Source organism: Paramisgurnus dabryanus, chromosome 6, assembly GCF_030506205.2.
Source record: "Paramisgurnus dabryanus chromosome 6, PD_genome_1.1, whole genome shotgun sequence".
Lineage (NCBI taxonomy): Eukaryota > Metazoa > Chordata > Actinopteri > Cypriniformes > Cobitidae > Paramisgurnus > Paramisgurnus dabryanus.
Window position 1 is genome coordinate 13,981,714 of NC_133342.1, and position 16,269 is coordinate 13,997,982.

The following is a 16,269-nucleotide window of genomic DNA, read 5'->3' on the forward strand; positions in this document are numbered from 1 at the left end:
GGGGGTTAGTTGTAACACTTGCTAAAAAATTACGTTTGCGGGCAAATATTTAAATACTATTTTGTCTATATACTTGAAGTGGATATTGTTTATATATCTGTCTATAATAGACAGGTATCCACACTGTATTTATTCATCCAGCCCTTTTCTAACAATAGTTCAATTCTAAATGAATACAAATGTCTAAATATGTGAGAAAAAGCAGCACAATTATGACAAAACATTTTTTTTATATGTGACCCAGTCTGTAAAAAACATACTACAGTTTCAAAAATCTTATTCTGAGATAATGAGCATCAAAGTCTGATTTTAGCTATTCGCTTCATTATGATTTCAATCTTTGATGTGACCATATTCAATCAATATCAAAGATATGAACAAAAATATATTTGACAAACGATTTTTGATAAGACAGGCACATTTATTTTGTTGGCAGCCAGCAATCATTCATGTGGAGCCTATTTAAAACAACGACAAGAATTGCGCTAACCCCGTAGGGTCAAAATATTTTCAAGCCCACCAAAAAAGTTGCTAAAAGCTGTAGACACATTTCAAAACAATGCTATGTATTAGTCAACAAGACACTGATTAAGATGACATATGGATTTGGTATCTTACACACCAAAACCGAAAAAAACATATTATGAAAAAATTTGGAAAAAACACCGGAAAAACAAAATGCTCAACCTTGTGCAACAATGTAAACAGTTTGTGTTGTAACTAACCCTGGCAATGAAAAGGTTATTAGTCAGTAATTGAAATGCCTTATTTTCACAAATGTCATGTTAGTCGTTTCATTGGTATTTAACAAATTTGACTGCCTGAGTGCATGTGGGTATTATTCAGGTTCATGTACTTACAAGCGACCCAAGTTTGAATGTGATCCACTGACCGTTTCACATTAGTTTTCTGTGCACTTTGCTGTGGACAAATTGAAGTGGCGTACTGCCAACAAACTGGTATTGCTGAATGGCCTGAGGTCAGGATTAAGCGGATTTGAAGCAAGTATTTGATGAACATATCATATGTGCCGTGAGAATTCGTTCAATATCAATATCTAATTTTTGATTGAGGTGAGGTTTAACGGCTTTTGCATCTAAGCTCATATAACACTAACTTTGCAATCTCTCTAGCACTGATAGAGCGCTCAAGACCAATTTACACAGCGCATTTCATTTCACATCACTATAAGCCAAGTGTTTATATGGATTATTAATAATTGTAAAAAAAATTACTCTCAAATTTGGTGCTGGGGAATTAAAAATAGAAAGGGTGTGAATAATTGATTGATCCCAGTGGTGATCTGTGGGAGAATTTTCCAATGGAAAACCAATACTGATTAAAAAATATAAGATTGTTGTTTTGTTTTGTGGGTGTGATAGCTGATTGGTTTGAAAAATCATCTCTGATTATGATTTATAGAGAAGGCAGAAGATTCAGTTACTCTTTTGCTTCTGTCAGATGATTTTTTTGACTGAAACATATGATGTGCAATTTAAAAATCAATACTTATTGGTCAATTTACCAAAGCCTGTATGCTGTCCGCCTTCTTTGCATTGATTAAAACTGGTCTACCACATATAAAAAGAAAAAATACATCTTTAAACATAACACACAGCTGAGTTCTGCACATTAGTAGGTAAATTGTTTATTAAAATTGCAGTTAATTGCACACTTTACAGGTGCAGTGTGGGACTTTTAGTTGGATCTCTTTATAGAAATGCAATATAATATACATAACTATATTATCAGTGCTATATAAAAAACTGTATTATTTTTATTACCTAAGAATGAGCCAGTTTTTCAAACTGCAAACTGCGTTTCATCCTTTGACAGCTACCGTAGCTTCTCTTCGCGTTTTGAAATTGAGGTTGGTTGCATTTCGCAATCTCACCACTACATGCAGCTAAAACCCCACATTACACCTTTATTAATTTTGAATAAATTTGTTTTAAAATCATCCTTTTGCCTTTTCTATCAGACTATCACAGGTTGAACCATACACTGTAGCTGTACACCGAAGCTACTGCGCAGTCCCCTGGGAAGAGGGAGTCTACGGATATCGATCTGTCTAGTTAAGACCACTAACATTGTGTGCCACAGAAGAGAGGAGAACAGAACAAGGGATCAAAAAGGTTTCTGAGAACACACTGCTCCACTGATTCACCATACTGCCTATTTTACAGCCGAAGGATAAGGCAGCGATGGAGACTTGGTAACAAAAACGCGAGACTTGGGAATTGTAAACATCACAAGTCATTAAGTCTACAAGGAAAAACATTTTCTCTGAATATCACAATAGCACTTAAATAAAAGAGACTCTGTTGGGCATGTGCTGCTTGTTTTCCTGTGAAATTGCTTCTATAGTCCACTGCTAGGTATTACCAAGAAATAACACTTTGCAATAAATATAGTACAACTAACCTGCAATTTAACCACAACAATGACCAAATGGGATTTTATATGTTGGTGTGTAAGTACACCAAGCTTTTGGTTCAAAAATATATTTCAAAGGAAAAATAAACTCTGAAGGGCTTATTTCGCTTTATGCTAAACTATACTAAAACATAAATATTTTTAAAACGATGTAATATGTGTGTGCATTCCAGAATTAAAGCCTTTATAAAAAATTAAATTAGTTTTCTGGCTAAAGGGCAAGACTTTATTTTACCATTTTAAGTGCTAAATTTTTTCCACATTTTCCTCTCTTTACACTTTCATTGTTTGGACTTCAGCCTTGAAATCCCTGACTTGATTTGAACTCATGAGTAGTGAACACATCTGTTGAAGGGATTGGGAAACTCACCTTGCCACCCAGGCTTGCACACAGGTTTGACGTCAATGTGAACCGGAACGCTCTCTGTCGCCCTCTTCTGACCGCAGTCATAAGCGGTTACCATGATTTTGTAGCGCTGCTGTTTGTCGTAGCTCAGGCGCTCAGTGTTTCTGATGTTGCCTGCAGGGAAGAAAGACAGGAAGAGTATTTTACCTCACAAACCCATAGACGTGTGAATAGAGTTAAATAAAATGTGAGACAAGTGTTGAGAGAAACTTAAAACAGCGATATGGGATGGTTGCAGCTGCTAGATTGCGATACTACAACAGGCATAAGCTTTTAAACAATAATTAAATTCTCATACAATGACTCTGACCAAATGTTTTAATGTAATTTTAAGTGCGTAAGTGTCCCAATTTCCATAATTACAGATTGTATCTGCAATGGCGGTTTTTAGTGGAGCTACTTATAACATAGACAATTAAATCTAATCTCTTCTTTTTGATTTCACAAGACTCTGGTATGGTTTATTATCTAGATTTATGACAAGTAATACGTAGAATAGATGGGATTGCATGGCTACTAAAGTTAACAATGCTGTCTTTAAACTTTAAGTACATTATACATTTCTTTATATTTATATAAAACAAAAGTGACTGCCCTTTTTTTCAGTGGCCTGGGTTTAGGAAGTATTTTAACTCCATTTCACTATAGACATATTAAAAAACCACAATTTTTTAAACAGTCTGAGATAATATTAACATAACAACATTTGATTTGAAACTTTTGATGGAAGCTCTATTGGCTTTTTTAAATTATTAAAATATTGAATTACTAAAGGATTGAAGGATTTCACTTTCATAAAAATAAAATCCAGACAATTTACTCACCCCCATGACATCCAATTTGTTTATGTCTTTCTTTGTTTAGTCGAGAAGAAATTACGTTTTTTAAGGAAAACATTTTAGGATCTTTCTTATTTTAGTATACTTTATTGGACCCCAACTTTACAGTTTTAATGCAGTTTAAAATTGCAGTTTTAAGGCAGCTGTAAAGGTCAGATATGTGAAACGTACATTTGGGGACCATTTTAATTCCTTCAAGTTATCTTGTCAATTATAAGGTAATATTTACCTGCTAAATATGCCTTTTTGACGAATTTCTATGAAAAGGTGTGATACCGCTTTTATCCACTAGAATATCAAAAGCTGAAGCAAAAAAGATTTAATGGATTTTTTAACTGCATTTATGTTTTATAATCGTTCTGAGTCTGATCTCTAATATAAAATCCAATTTTTAAGCTATTTACTCAAATTGTTGTATTTTTAAAGAGAAATATCCATTTCAGTTGTTAAATTAAAGGTGTTCTAAGCGAATCTGCGAGACGTTAGTTTTTGTTGACGTTTGAATTGTTTTTAAACAGATGGAGTGTAGCTAACTCCTCCCCCTCCCTTCTGTGCTTTCATGAACGCGCCCAACCCCAACCCCCACCCCCAAATCCTTTTTGTCGTTTATTGGCTGGAACACTTTGTTTTGTTTTGTGGTGCTAGGTTTGGCCACTATGCGGTTATTGCCGTTTGTGAAGCCTGGGCTGTCTACAGAGATCGCGTTTTTTACAGTTTGATCAGCGGACAGGCAGCAAGCAGATAGTGAGGAGATGTTTGCTGTAGGGCTGGAACGACGCGTCGACGTAGTCGATTACGTAATTACGTCGATTTGCCGGAAATGCGTCGATGCGTCGCACTGTTTACATTTTGAAATGAAGGCGGCTTCAGCTCCGACCGGGTGATACAAGTGTTATACCAAACAGACAGAACGTGATCAAAAGTGTGGGAATACTTTAAGCAGAGACCAAATAAAACACATACTGTGTAAAACTGAAATGGCATACCACAGCAGCGCAACACCTGTGTATGATCATCTTAAAAGAAGAAAACCTGGAGCTCTCCGACCTCAAAATGACGAGACGTCAGCGTAAGAATTTGAACTATTACAGTAAGTTTTTATACTTACTCTATAAACAATAGAATCAATACATATTGTGCTTAATACAGCTGCGTTTACATCTTCGTTTAATACGAGCTGCGAGACGCCTGACAGACATGACATTGCATCCCTTCTGGGCAGTATGTTGAAACAGTAAATAAAGAGCAGAACATGTTTTTATATTAAGAAGTTATGAAATAATAAGTTACTGTCACATTGAGAACTGATAGGCATATGCCCGCGTGCACTGAAAGCCAGCTGGCAGTGCGGAGTTCCCAATGAACGTCTTTTTTGCGAATATGTGCGCAGATATTACAGAAGCTCGTCTTGTAAGGTATTCCTGACATGCGTTTATTTAAAGTAACAGCGGCGTAAACGCTGTTTATAAAATATTAGAAGATCATACTAACTGAACTTGTTTTTTACCCGGAACTTAAGAAAAATTAAATATTAAAGTTAAATGAGAATGCAGTACTACTAATAGTAATAATATTAACAGTAATAATATAACCATTACATCTTATATAAGGGTTCATGAATCACAATAGTGTTTGGCGATATGCCCCATTTTGAGATCGTCCTATCGTCAGCCTGTGAGATCGGCGATACACGATAGTATCGGGGGGCGGGGCAGTAGTTTACTCATTTATTTATTTGTTCATTTATGACAAGACTTGATTGGTGGAAAAAAGAACAAGAGCAACACCGTCATGAATGCATCTTTCTTAAAACTAATGCCATTAATCTGAGTGCGTCATTAAAGCCCAGACGCTCTTTGCGTGCCAGAGAGCGAGAACAGGACACGCGCTGGTTTTAACCCTCTGCGCGCTAACAACCTCTCTAGTGCAAGGAAATGTCAGAGATAGGGCTCCTCAATTATGGGAAAAATCATAATCCTGATTTTTAACACGATTACTTAATGACTGTAAAAACATGCACCTGCGCAGACACACGCAGCGCACATAAAAATAATTAAATGCATTTGTTTAGTGCTGTTGCAGAAGGTTACACGTGTCAAGCAGTGGTGCTCTCAGAGGTGCTTTTTAAACACACTGGTCCAGCGGAACACGATCATATTTTAAACACGAGGGAGGGATGTATTGCTAAAACTCCTTGAAAAGCATATCATAAACAGGATTACTATCTGACTTCAAGTTCAGACAGAGCGCAGCTATCTGCACGTACGCGAGAGTGGCGCCAATATGCAGCGGGTTATATTTTAAACAAAAGGAATAGTTTGCCTCAGCTCGCATGAAACGCATTAAACCGCACAAATACATAAGGATTACTACTTCAGTTTATGTTTAGACTTCGGACAGATGCGAGAGCGCGTGCATGTGAGACAGAGGGAAGCGTAGCTGCTCATCCACGCGCTGGATTTAGGTGCTAGAACGAGTCCGAGACGCGCGCATTAAGTGCATCTGCGTGCAAGAAGGAACTCTCTCTCTACAAGCTCTCCGCGTAAAGTGAAGCACAAACCCTCATGCGAGGAAAAGCATGCAAAACTATGATGATGATGATAATAACAACCATTCGCCAACTATCGTCATGACTATCGCCATGAAAGCCTGCCATTGGCGATATGTCGGACGATCGTCGATACACGATACTATCGTCTATCGGCACAACACTAAATCACAATGAACTTATTTTTACTTCAGTCTGAACTAATGCTGAGTTAATGCATGTACTAATCATAAACTAATGTTTAAAATATTAATATATGCCTATTTTATTGTTTAAGGTGAATAATGCCTCTTTTAAAGTGGCACTGCCACTTTATTTTTCATGTTGAAAATTTTGGTTTGTGTGTTTGTTTAATTAAGAAAATGCTTAAATAAAATGTTGGCGTTAATGGCAGATGTTACATTTATTATTTGTTGGGGAATTATATGTATAAAAAAATCATTAGACTATTCGATTAATCGAAAAAATAATCGATAGATTAATCGGTTGAAAAAATAGTCGATAGTTGCAGCTCTAGTTTGCTGTATGTAAAAAATGTTTTATGGTCTAAAACGCATCAATTCGCTTAGAGCGCCTTTAAGTGGAAAAAGTAAATATGTAATGAAACGTTTTTTTTCCTTGATTGTTTGTTTGAAAGCAGAGTGTATGTTATTTCATTTGATATATTTGTATTTGTGAAACTTTTGTGAAAATCTAGCCTGGGATTCCCCATGCTGCCTTGCGCGAAAATTTATTCACGCTGCAAGTCTAGCATTGAAACCGTGGATGATTTTTTCCTCTGAAACAGGGAACCAATCACAGAACAGGGAGGGGGGAGCAAGACGATGACGACATCTATGCGAGACACCAAAGCAGTTTTGTTTATCCAACATGGCAGCAGACGCAAAATTTCTTTTCGATGCAGCTTTAGATAGTGTTCCAAGTAATTTTGAACGCAAGTTTATCTTAAAAAAAGAGCAACTTTTGGGGTTAAACAATTTCATTTCCAAGAAGAATGTTTGGATATGGAAAGACAGGATAGCCACGGAGTTTTATAGGACCAACCTGCTAAGCATCATCGTTGACGGAGTACAATTAACCTATAAATGGTAAGTGGTATTTATTAATATCATATTGTCATTATGCCTGTACTGTAGTTGTCACAGTGCCACTAAAATGTGTTGCTTTTCAATGTCAATATACAGCTACTGGTTTAGTTGCATAGCTTTGAGCTGTGTGGACACGAACCGATAAAAGTCGTTTACGTTTGAATTCATGTCGCTCTACATACGTCATCTGGTATAATTGAAACGATTGGCTATGAGCTACGTACAGACGCATTTGATAAACATTCGTAGCGCCCAATTAATGGCTCTGGGCATTTGTAAACCACGCCTAAAAATACAAAAAAATTAGCAAGTGGTTAGCCAGGCTAGTGAAAATCACAAAAATGCTGGCAAGCAACTTTTTTTTTTAAAGGCTGGCGGCAAATAAGTTAAACAATAAACTGACACAAAGTCATTAAGTATCATCGTTTCACATACAACTACGTCAGAACGGTCCTCTTTCCCCACACTTATAAACACTGTTGTACACTAGTTTCGCATATATCATGCATGACCTTAACCGGCTTTATCAAAGTTTTGTTAATGTGCGCAGCGTGTGAAAGATAAACATCTAAGTGCAAAGAAACAAATAAAAGTCTCCGCTCGACTAAAGCAGAAATTGCGAAAATAGTAACTCGTGTTACATTTACAGTACAGGTTCTGCAGACACGAGAAGAGATACAACAGTATAGCTTAAGACAGATATGCCGTCTGCTTTTAAACGATTACTATGTACTAGTACAGGCAGTGACATCACTACCTGCGAGAAACCTGACAAATCTCCAAGTCCCATGTAAACGCAGTTGTCTGCATAGACGATTTATTCTATAATAAGCGTATTTTTTTATAGTTATCTTCGCTTGCATGTAAACATACTTTTGAGAACCTGTTTGTGTGAGTGAAACTGCAGTTATTTGGCAGCATGTAAGCTGTCAATCATAAAAGTGGGCGGCACACAGAGCAAGACTGAAAGCTCAGTCAGAGGTTGAAAAAAGATTACAAAATGACTTTAATTTGCATGTTTGTTCGGCAAAAAACTTTAATAATAATACAAGTACACCTCAGGGAACATAAAATAATAAAAACAGTTCATGACCCCTTTAAAATTATAGCCCGCGTGTAACCAAGCTGTGCTCTATAAACATTAAAGCTAGTCTACAGTAAGTATCAAACACAATGTTCTGCTTTCTCTAACAAGACGCACTTTCCATCAATCAAGACACGCAAGCTATAATCATTCATTACTAACACGGACCCGTGGCACAACCTCTGTGCAGACATGATGTACAGATCTGCCACCCTTGTATGAGTCATATTTTCATCAGCTTAGAGCCAAAGGTACATTCTGACTCTCTAACCTCTGGCAGGAAGCCCGAGCATCCTCTCAAAGCTTTTAGTGACGAGTACTCTTCTCGGTCAGCATCTAGACAGCGGCAGTGGCGCCAACCAATGTTAGTTAAAAAAAATGAATGAAAATCTTTCACTTGTAGAGCTAAACCTTCGAGTGAAAGACTAACAAAAACATAAATCCTGCTCCTGGTTTCCTGTTTTCTATATAATGAGCGCATTTTGTCACATTTAGCTCTGTCAGTTGCTATAGGCAGCAGAGTTTGCTGTACGGTGTGTGACGACCACTTCGAACGCACACCATGGTGACGGAGTTCGACTGAGGCTGAACAAGCAGCTAGTTTGATGTTCTCACACCTCTGAGGGCCTGAGGTTATTTTTACCTACTGGCTGCATTTCAATGAGACCAGTCGCGCTGTCAAGGAGACCATACAGATGAATAGAGGTCAGTCGCTCTGGGTTCCCAGACCAGGTCTGCATCAATCCTCAAATCTGCACTTCAACAATTACAGCTCGGTGTGGGAGGGAGCAGGAGAAGGTGGATGTGCACGTAGTTTTGTTAAAGGATAGCAGATAATGTCAGGCTGTGTGATTGAGAGCCGGGATATTTTTAAAAAGAACAGTTCTCTTCCAGCGAGTTATCAATGGCCCTGTGCAGCACAGATAAAACCAAGAGTATGAATACAGAAAGTGAGACAAAGAGATCGAGATGGCGAACCATTTACACAACACTGTTTTCAACTAAAAATGGAAAACGTTTGTTCGTTTTTGCTATTCATTTACATGGCAACAGCTATTTGGGGGCTTTTAAACATAACCTATTTAAAGCGAGTTTCAAAAGGCAAGTTTTTCAAAACAACACCAATATCATCTCTGTGTGTCCTACACTGCATCCAAAACTGCCTACTTACATACTATATAGTAGGTAAAAAGCAGTAGGCGAGGTGAGTAGTATGTCCAAATTCATAGTATTTGAAAAACAGTAGGCGAAATGTACCCGGATGACTTACTCCTTCTGGCAAGAATCTGAAGTGTTCATTTACTATCACGTGAGTCCCCGGGCATTTTCCGGCATTATTTACAGACAGAGTGCTGGAAGACGCAAGCGATTCCAGGTCATGTGACTAAAAACAACCAACCTTTCCATGAAAACATCGAAACAGCTTCGGCCTAACAGCTTATCATAGCTGAACAAAGCAGGTTTTATTTCTCATCTCTATGAGAGGTTTCCCGGACAGGGATTAGTACGGTGGCCCTGAAGTGCAAACCACAACAACAAATTACTAAACAACAACAACAAATTAAAAACACTGCAACAAATTAAAAAACAACAACAAATAAAAAAAAACACTACAGCAAATTAAAAAACACTACAACAAAATAAAAAACAAATACAAAATAAAAAACATAACAGCAAGTTAAAAAAACACTACAGCAAATTAAAAAACACAACTACAAATTAAAAAACACTACAACAAATTAAAAACACAACTACAAATTAAAAAACACTACAACAAAATAAAAAACCATAACAAAATAAAAAACACAACAGCAAGTTAAAAAACACTACAACAAATAAAAAAACTACAACAAAATAAAAAACCATAACAAATTAAAAAACACTACAACAAAATAAAAAACGACTACAAAATAAAAAACACAACTACATTAACCTACCGGAAGAGGTAGGTACCAGTGGGCAACATGAGACATCGCTGATTGGACGACACTGCAGTTCGGCTTTTGAACCGGAAGTTATTCTTCCTGTAGCGCATTTTTCCAAACATGAATGTTACAGATGACCCAAATGTAGCTTTGTAGTTGTGTTTTTAAATTGTTGTTGTGTTTTTTAATTTGTAGTTGTGTTTTTTTGTAGTGTTTTTTATTTTGTTGTAGTGTTATTTTTTTTTATTTGCTGGTGTGTTTTTTATTTTGTTACGGTTTTTTATTTTGTTGTAGTGTTTTTTAATTTGTAGTTGTGTTTTTAATTTGTTGTAGTGTTTTTTAATTTGTAGTTGTGTTTTTTAATTTGCTGTAGGTTTTTTTTAACTTGCTGTTGTGTTTTTTATTTTGTATTTGTTTTTTATTTTGTTGTAGTGTTTTTTAATTTGCTGTAGTGGTTTTTAATTTGCTGTAGTGTTTTTTAAATTTGTTGTTGTTTATTAATTTGTTTCAGTGTTTTTTAATTTGTTGTGGTGTTTTTTTGTTTGTTGTGGTGTTTTTTAACATCTGTAGTTCGGTTCATTTGGTCTGGACCAAAGACAAAAAATGATTGGTTCTTTTTCACACCACTTTCAACTGCGCATTCTGATTGTATTCATGGTCGTTATAGAATACATAGTTTGTATATTCATTTCAAGAATGAAGCGTGGCATCAAATTTTTTAATGCACTGCAACCTGCGAAGTATGTCCACAAGCTGCCATCAGGCTTTTGTTGCTCGTGCTAACCGTATACAAACACTTTCTCATTCCACAGCACAACTGACTACGGCAGCTGGATTAGTTCAAATTCGCAGAACTTTTTACAGTTAGGTCTGTTCAAGGTCGGATCGTGTTCTCTTCTAGGTCTCAGCCCGCTTGTTTGGTCCGCTTTTGGTGCACACCCAAGTTCGATTGCTGGATTCTCACCTGCCCAAATGAACTGCACCAAGTGAGCTATCGAACTCTATTCAACCGAACTAAACAAGGCAGGTGAGAAAGCACCCTTAGTGGGCACACCCCCTTACTTGTTGTTATGACGAAACAGGTCACATTATGTATCAACATGGTGGTTGATGCACATCAGAATTCATTCATACTATCCATATTCATGCTATATATACAGTAGTACCTACTGTTTTAACGGTCGATTAGTAGGTGCTACATGTAATTCAGTGCCTACTGCCACAGTATGTGATTTCAGACGCAGGGCACCTGTACAAAAACTTTATATAAAAATACCACATGTTCAGACATCAAGTAACATCATCAACTACTGGCCTGGTGTACACTTAAAAAACAAACGGCACTAAATAGCACTAAAAGTGGTTCACAGGGTCCTAATCATATGGGAACCATTTAATTGCCATATAGCACCTGTGTAGAACCATATTGTGGAAATGTCACCCCTAGATGGTTCTTCATAGGTGCTTTATAGTTGCTATATAGCACTAAAAATAGTTCCCCTATGATTACGAACTATTTAGCGTGTACATAATACAGCGTTTGTAGCTGTTTCCGCACATCTGTGTGAAAGGGATTGTTTTAACCACGTTGACATCTGTAAGCAAAAAACCCAAATTAAAATCTTTTCACTAAAAGTATATTGGTTTTAGTTCTTAGTACTTATTGGCCTAGGCATAATAAAACTTCGATGTAAAAACATCAGTAAGTAATTCTTTATGCTTGTTCTAAAATAAAAAATAAAAAAAACATTTTATATGGGTAGCGAACACACATACTGTAATTTTTAATCAACATCAAGATAAGTATTTTACAAATTGAGTTATAGGATGTAATTCCTAATCATTTTATTTACCAATTCGATTAATTGTTTTCACTCCCAGTTTATTTTCAATGGCCCTGCAGTGTGACAAATTTATGTTTAAAAGAGCAAATATTTTATGTTGTCTCAATTAACATGAGCTTATGAAAGCTGCATGATTCCCAATTAGAAAGGAATTAGCAAAATGCTGTTTAAACTAGTTGTAGCACACCACAGGGCATGTCAATTTTCCAAAAATACTTCATGCAGCCACTAATATTGTTTTATTAATAACTCGACTTGACAGCCAGGGAGAGTAGCATTCATTTTGGTACATTTTTATAATAACTTTTTCCTCAAAAGCCTTTTGAGTTATAAGCGATATGAGAGTGCGTAGACAATGCCAGAGTAAATTATATGCAAGGGTCACTGTTAAAATTTGGATGTGAATGAACTGTCAAGATAGCATTCAACTCTTGTTTTTATCTATATTAATCTTGCAATCATTTTTGGGTTGGACTCTCACCTGACAGACATCACTAAATTAGACGTTCACGTATCACATCTGTCTCTGTGACAGCCCTACAGTCTCTAGACAGCAAACAAAAATGTGACTGCGGGCAATGGTTAGGCTAAGATGCTTTGTGATTGTCAATCAGTTTGCACATTTATGTGGCGGCCCATATAACACACAGGAGTCAAGAAGCAGAGAGAATTGCAGACAACGCAGATCTTTTAAGTATAACTAACACATATTCAGTTGTAAGCAGTATTTCACTGGTGTTGTTTTTCAACACTCACATTTTATTTGAAAGGAAGAATCAAACTAACTTTTGTGGCTTTTCAGTCTTGTTTCATTAAAATCGCATCCTGTATTTGTGGTATTAAATGAAAGGATCTCCTTTATGTGACCCTGTCTTTGAAAACCAGGCTAAAGTCTTGAAATTAATTTCTGAAATAACAACCATAAAAGTTTGATTTCAACCATTAATTTCACACAGATTTAAATTTTAAACAGACTTACTCAATCAGTATTAAAGATATCAAGGATTTATTTTCACAAATGTTTCTTACACGTAAGATTTTATGTACAAAAGTAAATAAAAAAAGACTTTGGCTGAGTTTTCAGAGGAAGAGTCATATACATTAAGATACAGTATACACTCACCTAAAGGATTATTAGGAACACCATACTAATACTGTGTTTGACCCACTTTCTCCTTCAGGACTGCCTTAATTCTACGTGGCATTAATTCAACAAGGTGCTGAAAGCATTTTTTTTTTAAATGTTGGCCCATATTTATAGGATAGCATCTTGCAGTTGATGGAGATTTGTGGGATGAACATCTAAGGCACGAAGCTCCTGTTCCAACACATCCCAAAGATGCTCTATTGGGTTGAGATCTGGTGACTGTGGGGGCCATTTTAGTACAGTGAACTCATTGTCATGTTCAAGAAACCAATTTGAAATGTTTTGAGCTTTGTGACATGGTGCATTATCCTGCTGGAAGTAGCCATCAGAGGATGGGTACATGGTGGTCATAAAGGGATGGACATGGTCAGAAACAATGCTCAGGTAGGCCGTGGCATTTAAACAATGCCCAACTGGCACTAAGGGGCCTAAAGTGTGTCAAGAAAACATCCACCATACCATTAAACCAGCCATCAAAGAACACCACGGACCACTTGGTGAGTAGCACAGTTTTGAAAATTAACGTTAAGTGTTGTTTTAATGAGATGTTTGTGCATGGCCATTGACTTCCATTCTGAAGCAGTCAAGAGACGCTTCTAAATGAGTCAAAAAGTCAAGACGTGACCCATTGTCAAAATTTCAGTGTCCATCACTGTAGTTTCTCCAAAACAATTATCCTTTAAGTTCACCCTTATGTTTCCCTTAAACTTAAGGGTGTTGCAGAAAAAAAACTTTTGTTTTTTTCTGTTACGTATCCATGGCAACAATAGTATTTTAAAACGGCAAACCTGGGTCGCAGTCGTGAAGCACTTAACAATTCACCTTACCTAAGAGAACCGTTAAGGGATTATACTGTATGCAACACCCTTAAATTATTATCTTAGGTAAGGGGAATTTACCCCTTAAATGTCATACTTAAGGGAAAAACTTAAGGTGCTTTATGCAACCGGGCCCAGGTGCTCAGCTGAAAAGACAGCTGGCATTCGGCGTCCTCCAGGCGTTTTCAGACGCTTATATAAGCTTTGGTGTGCATGCCGCCTTAAAGTAACCCAAATTAATGTTTGGATTAATAAATGCTTTCTGAAGTGTAACGATACGTTTTTGAAAGAAAAATATTAACATTTTGAGCTTATTTAGCAAAACTGAAATGTAAGCAGACCCAAGTGATACATTTAAATAAGGAGACACATTGATAATTTTATACCATATTGGTTTTTGCGTAGCGACTGGTTGTACAGCGCTAGGAATGGCAGAAATTCACTGAGGCCAGCCAATTAGTTGGTAGTGGTTGAGGAGATTCCCCCATTCATATGTAAAGCGCTTTGAGCACTGGAAAAGCGCTATATAAATGTAACTAATTATTATTATTATTAATTACATTTAAGCAAGACCAAAGCATGTGTGCGGCCACTGTGATTGGCTGTTGGTCACACTTCAGACAAGCGTTAACGCTTATGCCCCTTGTGAATGAACCGTAATTTGGAAGAGGGAGGTTCATTTTAGATTAAAAAAAAAATAGGATCAGGAAGAACGTTACCTTTAAAATAACATTACAATTTATGTTTATTTTTTCTTCTTAAGTATGTTGTTTTATGAGTATTTAAGTCACACAAACGTTTTGTCCTCACTTGAATGGGACGTCATTTTTAAATGCCACTAAGCTGTTTAAATAAAATTCCTTTTCAATTCCACCATTTCAAAAATTCAAATGTCCCCTCATGCCCTCCCATTTCCTGCACTGCTGGTTGTGTTTCTTAAATTTTTTGGATGTTTTAAATATTTTGTTCAATCCCGTTCAAGTATATGTCCAATTCAGATTTTATTGTTCAATAAAGGGGCACTTAATCATAAAATCAAAATGATTTTGATTTACTCATTTATTTGACATCCCTAGTCTTCTGGTGAACAATTCATCAGTGTAAATGATAAAAAAAGATTTTGTAGGCGTATTCCAAAGGATAGTGAGAAAGCTACAGTCAGCAAAATTCCCTTTCTGTAGTGCCCTTCAAGGTAATAAAAATGACATTTGAAATTGTCTTCCACTCTCTGTCCAATTCACATTTTTTTCCTTCTGCTATTCTCCCCTCTCATTTTTGCTTTCCTCCCTCCAACGTAACTACATCAGCGCATGCTTCTACACTTTCACTATGGAGACCTCCTCGCCAGTGGGCCTGTTATATTTAATAACACACTCTGCACTCTGATCCACAGTAAATTATAGAGCCAAAAACCCTCCGAACAAAATTCAATCTGGCGGCCCATGTCTCACGTATGGCACTACCCGAACCCTAGCAATGCCAGTCGCACCACAGACACTGGCATGGCCCAAAGCAGCAGGAGGAGGCGAATAAGGCAAGAGCTCTGCATTTGTCTTGCGCCTGTAAAAGACACAACAGCTCCTTAAGATATCTGACAGCCACCAGAGGACATCAGACGGCTGCAGACAGGCTGATCTCTTTCTCCCATTGCTCTTGCACCACCGGTTTAACGGAGTTGTCACTGACGTGCCCGGAACTGCCTGGCAATCCAGTTCCAAGATTAGAGCTGCAAACAGCCCAACTGGCCAATGAGCCATTTAATTCATTCAGGCATTAAATAATAACAAAGTAAGACATCAGTCCTGGGCTTGTGGATGATAGAATAACGTAAATGGTAGCTAAAAATGGATCAGATTTAATCATCAACACCTAAAAAAGAATTACAGGTGAAGCATGGAGGTGAGAAGATGATTTGCATGTATAGTCATATTTATATTGGCAATAAGAAAGACAGAATTTAATGTGTGTATCGTATGATTTAGTGCGTGGGAGTTTTTTTCATTTACCGGTACATTTATTTATTTGACAGATGCTTTTATCTAAATCGACTTACAGCGGGTTACAAGGAATACATTTTTCATCAGTCTGCGTGTTCGAACCCATGGCCTTGGGTGCTGCTAATGCAATGCTACAA

At 36.9% G+C, this 16,269-nt stretch overlaps 1 protein-coding gene across 1 annotated transcript in view; it reads right to left on the minus strand.

Moving 5' to 3' along the window:
* Positions 1-16,269, minus strand: part of clstn2a (calsyntenin 2a) — a 316,111-nt gene that overhangs the window by 88,754 nt on the left and 211,088 nt on the right. The window contains exon 5 of the mRNA XM_065267246.2: positions 2,807-2,956. Coding sequence (XP_065123318.1) covers positions 2,807-2,956 — 150 coding nt within the window. The remainder of the gene's footprint in view (positions 1-2,806; positions 2,957-16,269) is intronic.